A 16,884-nucleotide genomic window follows, 5' to 3' on the forward strand; every position below is an offset into this window, starting at 1 on the left:
TCTTTTTCTCTCAATTTCGCCCTTCATTATTATTAAATAATTTTACTTTATCATTTACCATTCATTTTTATATACCGTATCAAATTTTTATTTATTTATTTTATAATATTACAATTTTATTCTTCATATTGCTGGTGTGTGATATCATAAAACGACGACAAACGACACAATCTATCCAAATATTGTATTCATCAAACGAATACAATACAATACAATACAACATGATACATTATGAAATGATATGTAACAATAATCCAAACAAGCTCCAAGTATTTTGTAATCATCTTTTTTCACACACATTTGAGAAGATAATCACTATTTTTCATTTATGTGACTCGAATCATCCACTTAAAGAGTAAAGGCAAACATGCTTCACTAACTAATCAATACTCACTCTAGCAAGAAGATCCACAGGTTTACTTTCTTGAATTTGGTTACAATTTTTACAATAAAAGAAAAAAACGTTCCCAATTGATCTAATGCTCACATATGCAGTGATACGACGCCGTAAAATTCCCTTTAAACCATCGATAACCTTTAATTTAGGCGGGCCATTTGGCGCGGCACAGGGGAGCAGACCATTGGGATCCAATTTTGATTTTCTTCAACGGTAGGGTTCCCACTGTTCCTCGTCTCTACAACGGTAGAAAGGTAATCACTAACATCTCACTTCCACTCTCATAGTCGTGACAGACACACACCAATTAGATAGATGATACTAAGAACCAATGTTGTTGGAAAATTCCATTTTAGCCGAGAAAAATATAAACGATTATTGGGATGGGAAAACTTGAACCATAACATCTTGGCAATAATAGGACAATTATGAAAAATTGTAAATAAAAGGTATATTATGAGATTTTTTTTGTTAATTCAGTTCTTGATTGAAGTTAGTGAATTATTTGATTTTCAGTATTACTTAGAAGTGATTGCAGCATTGAATCAGAAAAACTAAATATTGAGAAACATTATTGACATTAAAGTAGTATAGTGTTTTTAAGTCTGTAAAACAGTCAATGTAGTTGCAAAAAGTTGTACTGTAAGTGTTTTTGGTTCAATGAGTTTTCTTTTCCTATGTTCGGATGATTTTGATTTGTTTGATAATAGTTCAATCTGGATTCTCTGACTTTTCTTTACTTCCATGCGACTGAGAATATATTCTGTTTTGTCTATACCAAGGACTTGCATGTGTACTGTCAGAGTGCAAGTAAATGGAGCCAGACCAAGTTGTTGCTGAATTGGTTGGAATGGGATTTGAGTTATCTGATGTTACAAATGCTATAGAAGCCGTGGGTCCGTCGATTGATGGTGCAATTGATTATCTCCTTGATGATTCTCGAAGAAACACTACGAGTGCATCAACTATTAATGCATGCATCACCAGCTGTGCTGGCACACTGGGAAAAAGAGCCTCCTCTTCGTCGTGTTCTGCAAGTAAAATGCGGCAACCCAGCATAAACGAATTCATTCAGTCAGCAGGCAGACCTAAAAGAAGCAAGACCATGAATAAGTTGGATACGTCTCAATTAGAAGTCTTGCAAAGAGATCCCGGAGGTTGTAATGTGCATCCTCCCCCAGAGGATACTGATCTGCACATTGCAACTGAAAAAGTCGTGTTGCCATATAATTACAAAGACGAAGAGAGCATTGGACCAGATTGGGAAAAGCAGGTTAAGAATTTGTTGCACAAGCACTTTGGATACTCATCCTTGAAGAATTTTCAGAGAGAAGCTCTCGCAACTTGGTTAGCTCATCAGGACTGTCTTGTTCTTGCAGCAACAGGATCTGGTATTGGCCCCTCACTTTTTTTTCCTTCGTTGCTATTGTCCCCTTTTTTATATCTTAATGTGATATTCTGTGTTCTGACAGTTACTTTTATGTAGGGAAGTCTTTGTGTTTTCAAATTCCTGCATTGCTGACTGGGAAGGTTGTCATTGTTATATCGCCATTGATTAGCTTGATGCACGATCAGTGCTTGAAGTTAGCAAAACATGGTGTTTCTGCTTGCTTCCTTGGATCTGGTCAAATTGATCGAAGTGTTGAACAAAAAGCAATGGCAGGCATGTATAGCATCATTTATGTATGCCCCGAGACAATTCTAAGGTATAGAGCATGTTACTCGAATTGTATTTCAAGGATAGCATTGGCTGTTGTTTGACAGATGAGTTGCTTATCTTTTCTTTCAGACTCATAAAACCCATCCAAGGCCTTGCAGAAAGCCGTGGAATTGCTCTATTTGCAATCGATGAAGTTCATTGTGTTTCTAAGTGGGGTCATGATTTTCGACCAGATTACAGGTTTATATTCTTTTTTTTTGTTTGATGAACCAGACTAATACTATTATCTGGAATTGGTCAAAATTTTCAGTAACTGATTAAGTCAGTGGATATAGATAAGTACTATAGCCTCTTGTCCTAGAGTGCGCAAAGTAAGAAGGATATTTTTATCCTTCAATACAGCATTTACATACCATATCATGCCAATTATAGTACTTGCAACAATTCACATTGTGAGTGTGTGTGTGTGTGTGTGTGGGGGGGGGGGGTCACCTTCCGCATTCTGGTTCTATGTTTGTTCATGCACTTGGTTATCCAAATGAAGAATGGATGATGCACACAAACGACACAAATATCATATGATTGTTGAAAGCGGAAAATGCAAAAGAAGTTGTTAGTTCCATGGGTTTTATACAAAGAATAAAATACTGGCAAATGTCATTTTTCTACTTCTTCTGAGGTTGCCAACAATAATTTTTTTTTTTTTACCATTCGGTGCAACGTCCAATTGAAATGAGAAACTTTATTCAGAACACGTTACAAGAGTGCCAAACAATCTTTCTTGAGTTCACCACTGTCATCAGCCAAAGAATAGGATAATTCTGACCTTCCATTTGGTGTTCTTCTTCTTTGATTTCATCACATGAGTTCCTTGAAAATTCAACAGAAATAATTATAGGGTTTCCATAGTGCTAACTTTTTGATTGAGGGAGTTCTTATTTTGATGCTGAAACTCATCTGGAGGGTGATGTTCCGCTTTTTTCTATTCAGCCAGATGATATTGTCTTCTCTCCATCAACTCTTTCCAAGAAAGAGCTCCTTATCATCAGAAGCGAGTGAAGTAAGTATGAATAAAGTTAGTAGAGAGGTTAGAGAGGGTGGATTATCAGCATGAGTTTACCCCCTTTATCAGTATCACTTATTTCATCCTGAAAACTACTTCAAAGATTTATCTACAATTAGTTGCAAAAAGCACTGGTTTAAACCTAGTTTGTGAAATAAGGTGGCAGAGTGGATAAATTTCATAAATAAGTGGTAAATGGTTAGTGTTATTCAATCGCGAATGCTACTTTCACATTTGCTCATTAATCCCCATTTTTAGCCTAAGGAAGATGCAGACGGGCCAAGCATTTTGATGAAGCCACATTGCATCTTAAAATATGCAAGGGCTGAAATTTTGAGCCTCAGCAACATGCATAAGCATTCACTCGAAACTGCATGATATTCTTTATTATTCTTCATGCAGCAGTGTTGAAGACATAATTAGTAAATAAAAGTATGTTCTCTCTAAAAGCTTAGTTTTTTTAGATGAGATGGTCACACATTTCAACATGGTATCAGAGCAGGCAGAGGTCCTAGGTTCGAGTCTCACCACCACCCTATATCAAAAAGAATTTTCACGTGCTTGGCTCATAAAAAAGAATCAAGCCCGCGCATGAGGGGGCGTGTTGAAGACATAATTAAGCAAATAAAAGTGTGCTTTCGCTAAAGCTTAAGCTTTTAGATGAGATTATCACACATTTCAACAAACAAGAATGGTTCTTGCACTCGAAGCTCAAAGACATATGTGTTTCTGTTATTATTAACATGGAAACATCGATCTTTTTCTCCTTATTAATATTGTATCATACCATGACTGATTTCTTAAGTTCCTTGAGTTTGTTTATCAACTTATTGCAAAGTCTACTACTTTAGCATAATAGATACGATACATCATGCTTATAACTCATAAGATAAACATCATGCTTATGACTAGTCAAATTCTGATCTTTCTCTTCTCTAACTTCCATTCTAGCCAAGCAAAAGCTACAAGAAAATATTGACACAAATCTTCCATGTACGTAGGCGATTGTCTGTTTTGAGAGAGAACTTTAGAATGGATACCATGAAGTTTCTGAAATTTGACATACCGATCATGGCACTGACTGCCACTGCAACTACTCGTGTTCAAGAAGACATTCTGCAGTCATTGCACATGTCAAAGGCGACACAAATTGTTCTCACTTCATTTTTCAGGCCAAATCTTCGATTTTCAGTAAGTTAATCTACAATGTGTTTGGTACTCTTTTGGTTTGGTATTCCCTGTATGTTCTGCATCTGCCTTGCTGCACAATTTCAATTTTTGCTTTCTTGTGTATGAAGGGTGCTTTTTTTTCTTCTTCATATTTTTTTTTTGTGTGTGTGGGGTGGGGGGTTGCAAATTGTTTGACGATACACCTATTTATATAATATTGCGAATAATATTTACACCAATTAAACTTTCATGAAGCTAAATTCTTCAGCAAACTTATACTTAAATTGTGATATTTGGTTGCCCTATAATGTATTCACACTCAAGAACTAAATTACTATTTTCTTTGACCATATTTATTGTATTTTAAACTAGATCGTCAATCTTTGTGTCACTTTTGTTTGCTGCATAATACGACAACAACAACATATCCAGTATTATCCCACACCGTGGGGTTTGGGGAGGGTAGTGTATACGCAGACCTTACCCCTACCTTGTGAGGATAGAGAGACTGTTTCCAATAGACCTTCGGCTCAGGAAAGCATAAGCACCACATTAATGAAAATATAGACAAGGAGGGACAATACCAAAAATCCATATAAAAACAAAATAAAAACAACAAGACAGTAATGTGATCAACAATGAAAGAAACAACGGTTAGTCATAAAAACCTACTATCAACAGAAAGTAAGACTGCGTGCTAATACTACTGTTATGAACACTTTAGACTACCTACTCTACTATCCTAATCCTCGACCTCCATACCTTCCTATCAAAGGTCATGTCCTCGGTCAGCTGAAGCTGCGCCATGTCTTGCTTAATCACCTCTCCCCACTTCTTCTTTGGCCTACCTCTACCTTTCCGTAGGCCTTCCAATGTCAACCTCTCACACCTCCTCACCGGGGCGTCTGTGCTCCTCCTCCTCACATGACCAAACCACCTAAGTCGCTCTTCCCGCATCTTGTCATCAATAGGGGCCACACCCACCTTGTCGTGAATAACCTCATTTCTGACCCTATCTAATCTGGTGTGACCGCACATCCATCTCAACATCCTCATCTCTGCTACCTTCATCTTCTGGACATGAGCGATCTTGACTGGACAACACTCAGCCCCATACAACATTGTTGGTCTGACCACCATTCTGTAGAACTTACCCTTAAGTTTCGATGGCACCTTCTTGTCACACAAAACACCGGAAGCGAGTCTCCATTTCATCCATCCCGCCCCAATACGATGTGTGACATCTTCATCAATCTCCCCATCCCCCTGAATAATAGACCCAAGGTACTTAAGACTCCCTCTCCTAGGGATGACATGCGAGTCCAACCTCACTTCCCCTTCCCCTCCTTGAGTCTCGCCACTGAACTTACACTCCAAGTATTCTGTCTTGGTCCTGCTCAACTTAAAACCTTTAGATTCCAGGGTCTACCTCCATACCTCTAATTGCGCGTTCACACCGTCTCGCGTCTCGTCAATCAATACAATATTATCTTTGCTGCATAATACGATGAAAGGGAAATACTACATACTAATAAAGTTTACTTTGAGTGTTTTTAATTTTATTTTTGCTACAATATTAGTGTTTGATCTTCTAAAAATAAAGTCTTCACTTTCAGTACATATACTGATAGACATAATAGCAATTCACTTCATTTCTGCTGATTGCAGGTGAAGCACTCTAGAACATCATCTATAGAGTCCTACAAGAAGGATTTTCATGAATTGATAAGCACTTATTCCAAAAAAGGAAAGACTGGCAGGAAAAGTAAGTTAATGCCCACAAATCTGGAGGAGAACTCTGAAAGCTCTGATAATGCTTCCAATGGTTGCATGGATGAATATAATGGAATCTATGAGGTTAATGTAGATGGCGTTGAGGGGGATGGCGTTTCTGATAGTGAAGACAAAGTACGTTCTCCTGGGAGATGTGGTTTGGCTTCTCTGAAGGATAGACAATTGTCCGTTGAGTATCTGGAAGATGAGTGTGATCTTGTGCAAGATGTTGATGATTTGGATGGTAAGACTCTTCTTTGGTGAAATATTCGCTTAGACAGTACATATCAAATTTAAGAGAGAATTTAATCGCACCCATCTTCCATGGCACTAAAGATTACACAACGAATAACTTATCTGTTACCAAAAGCCAGTGCAGAGACCTCAGGAATTTTTCTTGTGCAAATATAGAGAAGATTTAGAAAATTTTAATAGTTGTTACCTTAGTGTGGATTGAAATAAATCCTTTTGTTTTGTCTTATCTGCAGCAGTATTTTTATCTAAATTCTAAAGAGTTTAAGTTTCAATTCACACCCTTGTAGCAGCCACTGACAACCTTCAGCACACCGGTGCAAGATTGTTTAGTATGAGATTTCAAGAGGGTAAAATAACCTTAGCTTGAGAAAGAGATGACTTATCCTTGATAGTTTGATAGAAGAAAAGCCTCACACTCTTATCGTACGATATGACTCGCCCATTATGTGATCAAAAGAATACATATATTGAATGTATCTCATCCTTCTTGTTCCTGCATTCTCAAACTTGACCTTTTTGTTTCCTAGATAGTCTCTTCGTTTGTTAAAACCGAAAAAATGAAATGCCTTTTGTGTGTTGTCGTCAGCCTCTAACTGGCTATGTAGCAGTGTAAGTAAAGACTTTATCTTCTTGAGAGCAAGGTCTAGGGTAGTTTTTAGGAATTTCCTTGATTTCTAATTGGCTACTTAAGATATAAATTTGAAATTTGAAATCATAAGCTTGGTCATTTAATTTTACTTTATGAACTCAAATAAATTGTACTGATGTTGAAATTGCTGTAGTTTCTTGTGGTGAATTTAGTGGAAAACTACCAACAAAAGGTTTAAGTGGTTTTCTATTGCCCAAAGCACCTGATCTGCCCAGTAAGCCAGAGGAAAGAGCAAAGTTTCAGCATGAACCGTTGGAAGATGGACCAACAATAATCTATGTCCCAACTAGGAAAGAAACGTTAAGTATATCAAAATTTCTTTCTAGATCTGGGATCAAAGCTGCTGCTTACAATGCTAAGGTAATTTTTATATATATATATATATATATATATATATATATATTTCTTTCAGAACTGAAATTTATCTTGCTCTCCCTCTGATTTTGCATGGTCTCATATCATCTAATAAATGCTCAGCTAGGGGCATGTCTTTAGGACGCAAAATACCATAGTTATGAAAGTGGACTAAAGGTGATCATACTCGTGCTGTAGCCTGTTCAATTGATTTGTTTCCATGTAATTAGTATATTTTGTCCCTAGTGATATTATGTGTTCCATGCCTTTGCTTGATTAAAGTCGATATCTAACAATGATGCTACTCAGCAATGAAGTTGGTTGATATACTCCTCTTTTCCTATTGAGAAGTAATGTTTTCTTTTGCTTTCTCTTTTCAGTTGCCAAAATCACATCTAAGGCAGGTGCATAAGGAATTTCACGAGAACACGCTGCAGGTAAAGTTTAGGTGACGTGTTAGATGAAGTAACGATAGTAAATATTCTTTATCTTATTTAACAGGTTGTTGCATAGAAGAGTGCCTTTGATCGATTGCATTCGATATTTAACATTTTAAAGTGACCTTTGCATATTTTCTCTTTCATGAAGAGCGTAAAGAAATGGACCTTGAGCCTAATTCAACTCAAAAGCTAGCTTATTAGGTGAGGACTGTCCAAGACTATATAAGGACATCAAAAACCCAATCCACAATGGATGTCGGACTCTAACAGTCTCCTCACGCTCAAGACTTGACATCTAGAGCTTGGACAATATAATATGGGGGCCAACATCGGTAAACCTAGAATTCAGATGGGTTTGGTTCTGATACCATGTAAAGAAATGGACCCTGGGTCTAATTTAACCCCAAAAAATGAGCTCGTGAGGTAAGGATTGTCCAAGACCATATAATGAGACCTAAAACCCCATCCACAACCGACGTGGGATTCTAAGAAAGAGGAAATTCATTGATGACCCTGTCTGTTATCCTCATTTATTGTGAGAGTCAAGTTGGATAGATCTCTATGTTCTCATCTCATATTCTTTGTACTTATTTATCTTAACTTGGTCCAAATATATATAGGAGTCATATGCCGTCCCCACTAGTTTGGGATTGGGGCATAGTAGTAGTAGTAGTTGTTGTTATTGTCGTTGGTCGAATTAGTTGTTGTGTTGTCCATATTGTCTGACACAATATACTGATAGAGTTCTAGTATAAGATGATTTTTTCATTTAGAATATATTTGTGGTATCTAGATCTAGTTTTTGACTAGAATTATGTAATTCCTGCTTCATTGCTTATGAAAAGAGAAAAAAAATGTAATAATAATTTGTTAGTTAACTTCTCAAAAAGATGAAATACTTTTATGAACTGTCCTTTTACAACAACAACAGCAGCAAACCCAGTATAATCCCACAAAGTAGGGGTCTTGGGAGGGTAGTGTGTACGCAGACCTTACCCCTACCTTGTAACCTGTCCTTTTACATCGTCATTAAATGTTATTGATAAGATGCTACAAATAAGTCTGCAATATTGACTATTCATGAGTCTACAAAGAAGTCTCTGGGATAGAGGAGAATGCAAAAGGATAAGAAATCTTTTTTACTTTTCTTTAGAGAATGATCCTTGTAGTCCTGTTTTCACAATGTCCAGTGGCATGATTAGAATGTCATCCTAATAATTATTCTCTAGAATTTATGAGCCGATATTTGGGATAAATAATACAAGATACTTCTGGACAAAACTATGTTGAAGCTGGGGTTTAACATTGGCTGGCAGATCCTGGTCTGTCTCCGAAACACCTATTAGTTATTTCATTCTGAGAATTATTTGATTTGGTTTTCCTGTTATATACTGTTGCGTATTTCTTTTCAACACAGCCAATCATTTTTTACTATTGACACTTAATATAATAGGATAAATCCACTTTAACTCTTAGATAAAATAGTATCTTCAAGATATCCTGACAGCAGATAGGCGATTAGCGTGAGCTTAAAGTTGTTTTGTTTATGTTTATATTGCACACTTATGTATTTATTAACTGAGGCTACACATTGTACTTTCTGATATTCAGGTCATTGTCGCAACAATCGCCTTTGGTATGGGTATCGACAAGTTGAATGTGCGAAGGATCATTCACTACGGCTGGCCCCAGGTGCAATTACTCAGCTAGATTGCCTTAATGTGTTTTGCGTAACTACGTCTATTTACTCTTGTAAACAAACTACATGAAAATCTAGACCATGTTCCCACATCGTCTTTCTTCTTTAGCAATGTAATCATACATATTCTCATAGGTGTACTTAAGAAGCATTATGCTTCAAATTCAGACCTTGTTCAAACTATTTTCTCTTCGTTGCTTTTGGTGTTACATGGCTTAGATTTCAGTTATGCTTCTCGGTCAAGATATTGTAACCTTTACAGAGTCTGGAGGCTTATTATCAAGAGGCTGGTCGAGCTGGTCGGGATGGAAAAGTAGCAGAGTGTGGTTAGTTAATTTGATTCTTTTTATTTGTGGTATATTTGTCATAATCTTGAGATCGAATCTTTATACTTCAAAGAGAACAAAATTGTATCCAATGGATATAGCACTGATGGTAATGTTTGGGAGGGTGAAATGAAGCAATTTTCCAACCCATGCATGAGACTCAGCTTCTTGGAGTACAAAAACAAGAATTAGCCTTAAACCAGTAAAAATCGAAAGTTCTATGGTTGAATTCAAAAGCTTAGGACATAATTTCTTTGAATGCTTAAATATTGTGAATTTGTAGTTATGGAAAAAGGTCATGAAACCTCTACTTCTAGTCAAACATGGATCCGAAATTGATTCCACAGAGAAATATTGGTAGAATTACATGTCATTGTTCCACCTTTTCTAGTCGGTTTGACATTCTTATGAAGTGATTGACTTTTAAAATTTAGGAACTAATCCTAGAAGCATATCAAAATATGTTAAACATCATAGGGTCAAAATGGTTCTCATTAGGAAAAGTTAAATGAGTGAACGACAAAGTGTCTTCGTGAAGATACCTAGATTAAAAAGAAAAGTAAGACAAAATATAATTATGGCACACGGAACAATTAGGGAAGAAGTTGAAAAGATTTAGTGCATAAACTAGGAAATAGATATATGAAAGGAAATCTGACATTGTCAAAGTACTGGAATATGAATTGCTCATTATTGGTGAAAAGGAACCTCGTGCCTTCCCCTTGGTTTAGCAGACGTTATCCTGTAGTGCATTAAGGTGTGGTTTTGATAAATTTACACCAAATGGTTTCTTATTCAACTTTTATTATTCAGAAGAGCTTCACTTATCTGGTAGAGCTTGGACATCGGCTCCAGAGAGGCACTACATATATACTTAAGCTGTTTGATTCCTTCTGAAACAGTTCTATATGCAAACATGTCAAGAACACCGACGCTTCTACCAAGTCAAAGAAGTGAAGAGCAGACAAAACACGCATATAAGATGTTATCGGATTGCTTCAGGTGTAAGATAACTTGCCAATTGAACTGATTAGGGAGTACTTTGGTTTTCCATCTTATGTGTTGATTATGTTCAACAGATATGGAATGAACACTTCTTGCTGTAGAGCGAAAACACTTGTGGAGTACTTCGGCGAGCGCTTTCTTTTGGAGAAATGTCTTGTGTATGTCAAGACACACTGGCTATTGTGCTTTATCTTTTGTTCCTTACAAGCTGCTTCATGTCAAGGATGTATGCTTGTGCTTTTCTTTTAATTTTCTTTCACTTTCCCTTTTGGGGTGGGTGTGGAGCACGAAGAATGTCCACAGCACTGTTAATGAGATATTAGTGTGTTTGTAACATTTGACTCCTCTTAAGTTAGTCTATATATTGAGGTTTCAGGTAGTCTTTTTATCATAGGACATGCCACATAAAAGAGATTTTCTCTTCCAACACTTTGAAGTGAAAAATGACTTCCTATGCATGTAAAGGTTCCAAATGCATCCGATTGCTAATATCCTTTTCAATTTTCATGCTTACTGATGTTTGCCTTGTTTTTTGTCTTCTGATTAAAAAGTTAATTTCTGCTCGGGAAAGTACATATTTGTCTATAGGTTTTCCATACCCGCTATGAGTTCTCACTTTCTCAATTTATGTCTTTTACCTGGTACGTAATGCACAGGTGTGATATATGCATCAAAGGACCACCTGAAAGGCAGAATTTAAAGGCCGAGGCCATTATTTTCTTGCAAGTTGTTGCTACTCATTGTGTGAGTACGTCTGCCATCTCATATTGCTTGTGCTTCTTTGTATTTTGTCATCTCATTTTGACATTGCGGTCATTGTTCATCCTTTCTGGCGCAGAGAAATTTTGCAGACATCTCCTATGGTGGCGATGAAGGGAGACTTGGTGAGAAGCTAAACATAAAGGCTTTAGTCAGCAGAATAAGAGAACAGGTACTTATTCTGCTCAATGCCCTCTCTTCCCCTATCTCCCTCTCTCCCCCTCTCTCCCTCTTTCTTCCTCTTACACATGAGCATGCCCCATGAAAAATTCTCAGCGAAGGCCCTTAGAAAGCATGTCTACCAAGGGGCATGACAAAGAGACATACAAATTTTCCTTCAATTTGAATGAGCTTCTTGTCACTAATTTCTGGGATCTCTCTTGTACCGCCAACAGAGTTGCCTGGAGATATATTGTGTTTGTAATTTGGATTGCTCTTGAAGAGCCCTCTTCAAAATGTTTTTTGAATAATATGTAATTCTTTCTTTCTTTTTGGTGTAAAGCTAATTTGTCATACTGAAAATAGCTTTAACTTGTCGAGCAGATGTCCTTCAGCTGCATGTTACTCCTACTCTAATAAGGCTGTATTTAATTTTTCTCATCTCCGACGTGCTGCCTATTTTCCTTTACAGAGAACTTTTCCATCCACTCTGCATTAGTTCTGGTATAGCATACTACTTTAAAGTTACTCATTTTTTGAGAAAGTACTTTAAAGTTACTCGTGCAATCTATTCTTGTAAATCCTCATACTTATCAAGAGTAATCTATCTCTACTTTCGTATCCAGTCTCTCAACTAGCATATAATGTCGGCTCCACTCTTCTATTTTGTGTTCAATTAGTGTAAGAGGATAACAAGATATTTCTTTTATTGGAATAGATCTTTCTTTCTTGTTTTACAACATTATTGCTAATACTCTTTTGTATTTACCTTTTCCTATTGCAACTCTAATGTCATTTGTTTTCTTTATATTGTGTTGTAGTATCAGCAATTTAGTGCAAGTGATCTCTTGTGGTGGAGAGGTCTTGCTCGACTGTTGGAAGTTAAAGGATTCATTAGGGAGGGAGATGACATGGTAAGCTTTCTGCATAGTAACCATAGTTATTTCATATAAGGTACTAAGTTTTGGCACTATGCTTCTCAAATCCATCCAATCTTCATTTACTTTTACGGCCTATTTGATAGCTTCTCATTTTATCCTTTACTGTACTATGAGTTCAGTTAGTCATGCTGTTTTCAATGCTGAAAACTAGGATCTTAGAAACTTGTACTACGTGGCAAGGAGTGGAAACAAATACTTGGAATCCCTTTCTAGTTTGCTATTATTGGTCTAATTAATGTTCAGTTAGTTTGTTCATTTTTTGATAAGTCAAAAAGTTTCACTAATAAACATCAAGTTGATGTCAAAAAATAGTACTAGATGTGTGCGTGACTCTGCTGGAGTCATACATTGTCTTCCACATGTTTGACCATCTATCCATACAACATGGTGCTTTTCCTCATACCACAAATTACAAGTGGTGGAAAAAATCTTATAATACTTTCTACGTCATTCTCACTATTATGAGACATTCTCCTGTTCTGATCGTTCCATATACCCCGAAAGAGACAAGATGGTCTTGTCTTCCATGTTACCTTCCTTTCATTGTTGACCCTCTCCGATCTGGCGATCTCCAACTCGTATTTGTTTCCTCCACCGACCGTGATAACACCCAAGAGATGTAAATTAATGACAATGCAATGTTCCATAGTCATAAAGCCAACCTGAGATGCAACAAGAGATGCTTAGTATCTTCTCCAGATACTTTGCACATGCAACACCAACTCACAAATGTCCTCTCTGTCCGCTGTTATAATTGCATCTCGCACTACACACCCAACAAAGAAAGTTACTTTCTCCGGAAATTTGGTGTTCGGTGTTCCAAAACTTTTCACGCATCTTATTATCTCCCCTTTCTTTTTTTTTTTGATGAGGTAAAGGTTTCATTAATAAGGTACCAAGATGGTACAAAAAGTTACAAAAAACACCCCAAAACAACCATATCCTACATGCCTCCTAGTAGATCCAGAAACTCTAAAAACTGTTGTTGTTCCACTGATACACTGCTTTTACACCAATAAAACAAGTTGTGAACGGTATTTGGCACCCACCCCCCTCCATATCGTTTATCCCCTTCCTCATCCTCGGTTGGATAATTATATATTTTCTGAAAGTATAGTAGTATTGTTGTTAGAATTTGACATGTTCTAGATATGAAACTTTTATTTAAGAAAAGAGGGTAACGGTTTTGGGACAAAGCAAAGAGAATGTAGATGATTTTAATGGGACAGACGGTATTATGATAAGATTCTCTCATGAAAGTTACATTAGTTTTAATCTGTCTACTAAGAAAGATATTTAAATCCCCTTTTGCTTTGTTCATTCTATGTTTGAGATTTGCTTGTTTTATCATCTGGTTCCTCTTGCTTGATGGAGAATGTAGAAAGATAGAACTTGTCAAACGTGTGAAACTTAGATTGTAAAAATAGCTGTTGTTTAATTGGAACTATGATTTTTGGACAATATTTGTATAATGCCAATTAGAAATAATTATAATATCTCTAACAGTGAATTTCTTCTGGGAGGGGGAAAATGTTTTCATTTGGTGCCTTATATCCCGTTTCTTCATATTATGTTGCATTTGATATCAATCTTGCACTGGAAGTATGTTTGTATAGTGGTCATTTTCAATGATACGGCTGATAATTTCTGGCGAATGTTACAGACACGCGTGCAGATAAAATATCCAGAAGTAACAGAACGGGGAAGGCAGTTCCTGAGTTGTGAAACAGAGCAGCCATTTCATGTTTATCCTGAAGCAGATATGCTGCTATCAATGAGAAGCCCCAAGTCTTATTCCAGTTTTGCTGAATGGGGGAAAGGGTGGGCTGATCCAGAGATCCGTCGCCAACGCTTGCAGAGAAAGCGAACATGGAAATCTCCAAGAAAACGAAAATCACGTAAACGTCAGCCTGATTGTAATACAGTTCGTGGAAGACTGACTGCCAAGCTATCGAAAAATAAGTGACACAAATGTGAACTATGAACTGTTCATAAAAATGTGATTTTGGCGATTTGATTATATATTTTGTTTCATTGAAACAATCAGCATTGTAACAACATTAAAGATTGGATTTGCACGATCCCATTCTTTATTTGTTCGTCTATTTTTTATGATTGGTGGATACTTGTCGGTTGTCACTTGTTTGCCTGTCTTTATCTTTTTATAGTCTAAACCTAGCTCCAAGCTTGGTAACGTAAGCGAAAATAAGTTTTTTTACAGGGAGAGGCGGCTTATGCATTGTTTTCCCCATGAGTGAAGAGATACAATTCTCCCTTGAAATGTACGAGGGCCTGAAGCAAAACGGATCCTCTATTGGATAAACAAGGGGAAAATATATTTATGAGCAAGTACAAGTATGCTTTAAATCATATGATGTGTTGTTTTGAGATATTATTTCAAACGATGCAAAAGATTTTTAGAATCAAATAAGCCTTCCTCTAACAACAAAACTTTGAATAACAAACCAGCAAATTATAGAGAAAATAAAGTATGGTTATCCAGTTATTGGTAATCTCTAGTGAAGACATCATTAGTATATGGACGGTGTAGTTGGAAGGAGTAGCAATTAAGAGATGTTTCTTATATGATGGCATGTGTCGTGATTTTATGAAGAGCTATTGAAAGTAGGAGCACAATTGTCACGGGGAGACTAAGGTGGAAGGAAGGATACTTGCTGCCACGTGTCATCAACCTTTCCAAGTAGCCAATAGTATTGCAAAATCTCTTTTGAAATATCTTTCATTAATTATAAACTCTTATATTGCCTACAATTGCAACTATTCAACAAGCAAACGTGAATAGAGGAGCCTTCGGAGCGTTATTTTGGACAATTTTGCTGCATTTATGAGGTAGAGTATTTTCAACGCATTTTAGCCTATGCTTTCCTAGTTCTGGCGAGCAAACTGACAAGTATCTTTCAATCTTCTCTCGGTTTTTGAATGACATTGATCATTCACCTTTACGCAACGATTCTTATTATACGACTGAGAGAGTGAGAGTGATGATTTCAGACTCCGTGGCGGAGTTAGTGTATATATTATCGGTTTAGCTGAACTCATCCAAATTTTGAATATTTATCTTAAGAAATATTCATTACGAAATTTATAGGTATGTTCAAATTCTCACTTTAAAGTTTAATAACTTAAAAAGACTAGAGTTTCGATCCCTATAACTTCAAATCTTGGCTCCACATTTATTTTCATTTGTAGAAAACGCACAAGGAAAGATCAAGCTTTTAACGTCAATTCTCCTACTAATACATAGGGAAATCCTTGACTTAAAAACTATTACTATTATTTTCTTTTTTGGCATCTGATGTGCCTCGATCTCCACATTTATATTAGTCTTATATTAGGATTAGGATAGTAATAGCAAGAAGCGCATCTGGTGTAGTGGTATCATAGTACCCTCCCACGGTACTGACCGGGGTTCGATTCCCCGGATGCGCACATCTAGCTACTTGTTTTTGGCTTTATTCCTTTTCCATTTCGTTTCAAATTCCCGGTCCCAAAATTTTTCCTTTTCTTAAACTTTTTTGTTCTCACTTCCAAAAAAGTTATATTTACCCCAAATTCTACCTTCACAAACAGGGTTGTGCATTAGAATGAATCAGACAAGCTAAGCAGAGAAGGAATATAACTCACTACAAGGAAGTGATATGAAGTTATGCCATTTTCAAGTTCCCCCTCAGACACGTCAAAGAATCAATACCCCCTTCTATTATTTTTATTCAACAACTCTTGGTACTTTTGGTGAATTCTCAAGAGAGCCTCAATGTATTGTAGTAACATCACATTTGCAATTATAGGCTTCTCAGCATCATTCTTGCTATACTTGCCAAACTTGAGGAAAAGGCAGAACAAGCAAATTGCAGCCGAGAAATTCCGAATAATTACAGAAGCATTAGAACAAGCAGAGGACAGAGTATTAAGGTATGAAGAAAGACAGGACAAAATACTAAGCCAAATTTGTTCTCACTACATTGTAAGTCAAGAAATATTAGATGCACTTGTAGTTGCTCGAGAGGCCATGAATGAAGCATTAGAATTTGCTATTACTCTCAGAAATTTACAGCTAGATGTTATTAGATTGTACCCTGATGAAGGTGTTCCTAGGCCTGTTAAGTTACTTGGAAAATCAAGAAGACAAAGGAACAATTAATAGAGTACTACGTCATTTTTTCTTTCCTTTTAGATGGCCAAGACAATTAATAACATCAGAGCCAAAAAAATT

The 16,884-nt window shown here is 36.6% G+C and overlaps 1 protein-coding gene and 1 non-coding gene across 3 annotated transcripts; both read left to right on the top strand.

Moving 5' to 3' along the window:
• Positions 1 to 260: 260 nt before the first annotated feature.
• On the top strand, positions 261 to 14,787 carry LOC107814562 (ATP-dependent DNA helicase Q-like SIM). 2 transcript variants are annotated; one of them, XR_012702934.1, is made up of 17 exons: positions 261 to 414; positions 496 to 651; positions 1,180 to 1,788; positions 1,884 to 2,103; positions 2,187 to 2,297; positions 4,122 to 4,311; positions 5,959 to 6,307; positions 7,101 to 7,327; positions 7,702 to 7,758; positions 9,373 to 9,453; positions 9,723 to 9,786; positions 10,689 to 10,788; positions 10,866 to 10,949; positions 11,448 to 11,539; positions 11,630 to 11,722; positions 12,531 to 12,623; positions 14,314 to 14,787. XR_012702934.1 is itself a non-coding variant. In XM_075238515.1 (17 exons), the coding sequence occupies exons 3-17, from the start codon at positions 1,212 to 1,214 to the stop codon at positions 14,614 to 14,616; spliced, it is 2,637 nt and encodes an 878-aa protein (XP_075094616.1). In that variant the 5' UTR covers positions 261 to 414; positions 496 to 651; positions 1,180 to 1,211; the 3' UTR covers positions 14,617 to 14,787. The 2 variants fall into 2 exon arrangements, 1 of the variants encoding a protein (XP_075094616.1); XM_075238515.1 differs by having other exon boundaries at positions 11,448 to 11,535.
• A 1,242-nt stretch (positions 14,788 to 16,029) lies between these two features.
• On the top strand, positions 16,030 to 16,100 carry TRNAG-CCC (transfer RNA glycine (anticodon CCC)). Its single transcript has one exon. It is a non-coding gene; the product is annotated as a tRNA-Gly (tRNA).
• Positions 16,101 to 16,884: the final 784 nt, after the last annotated feature.

Source organism: Nicotiana tabacum, chromosome 19, assembly GCF_000715075.1.
Source record: "Nicotiana tabacum cultivar K326 chromosome 19, ASM71507v2, whole genome shotgun sequence".
In the NCBI taxonomy this organism is placed as follows: domain Eukaryota; kingdom Viridiplantae; phylum Streptophyta; class Magnoliopsida; order Solanales; family Solanaceae; genus Nicotiana; species Nicotiana tabacum.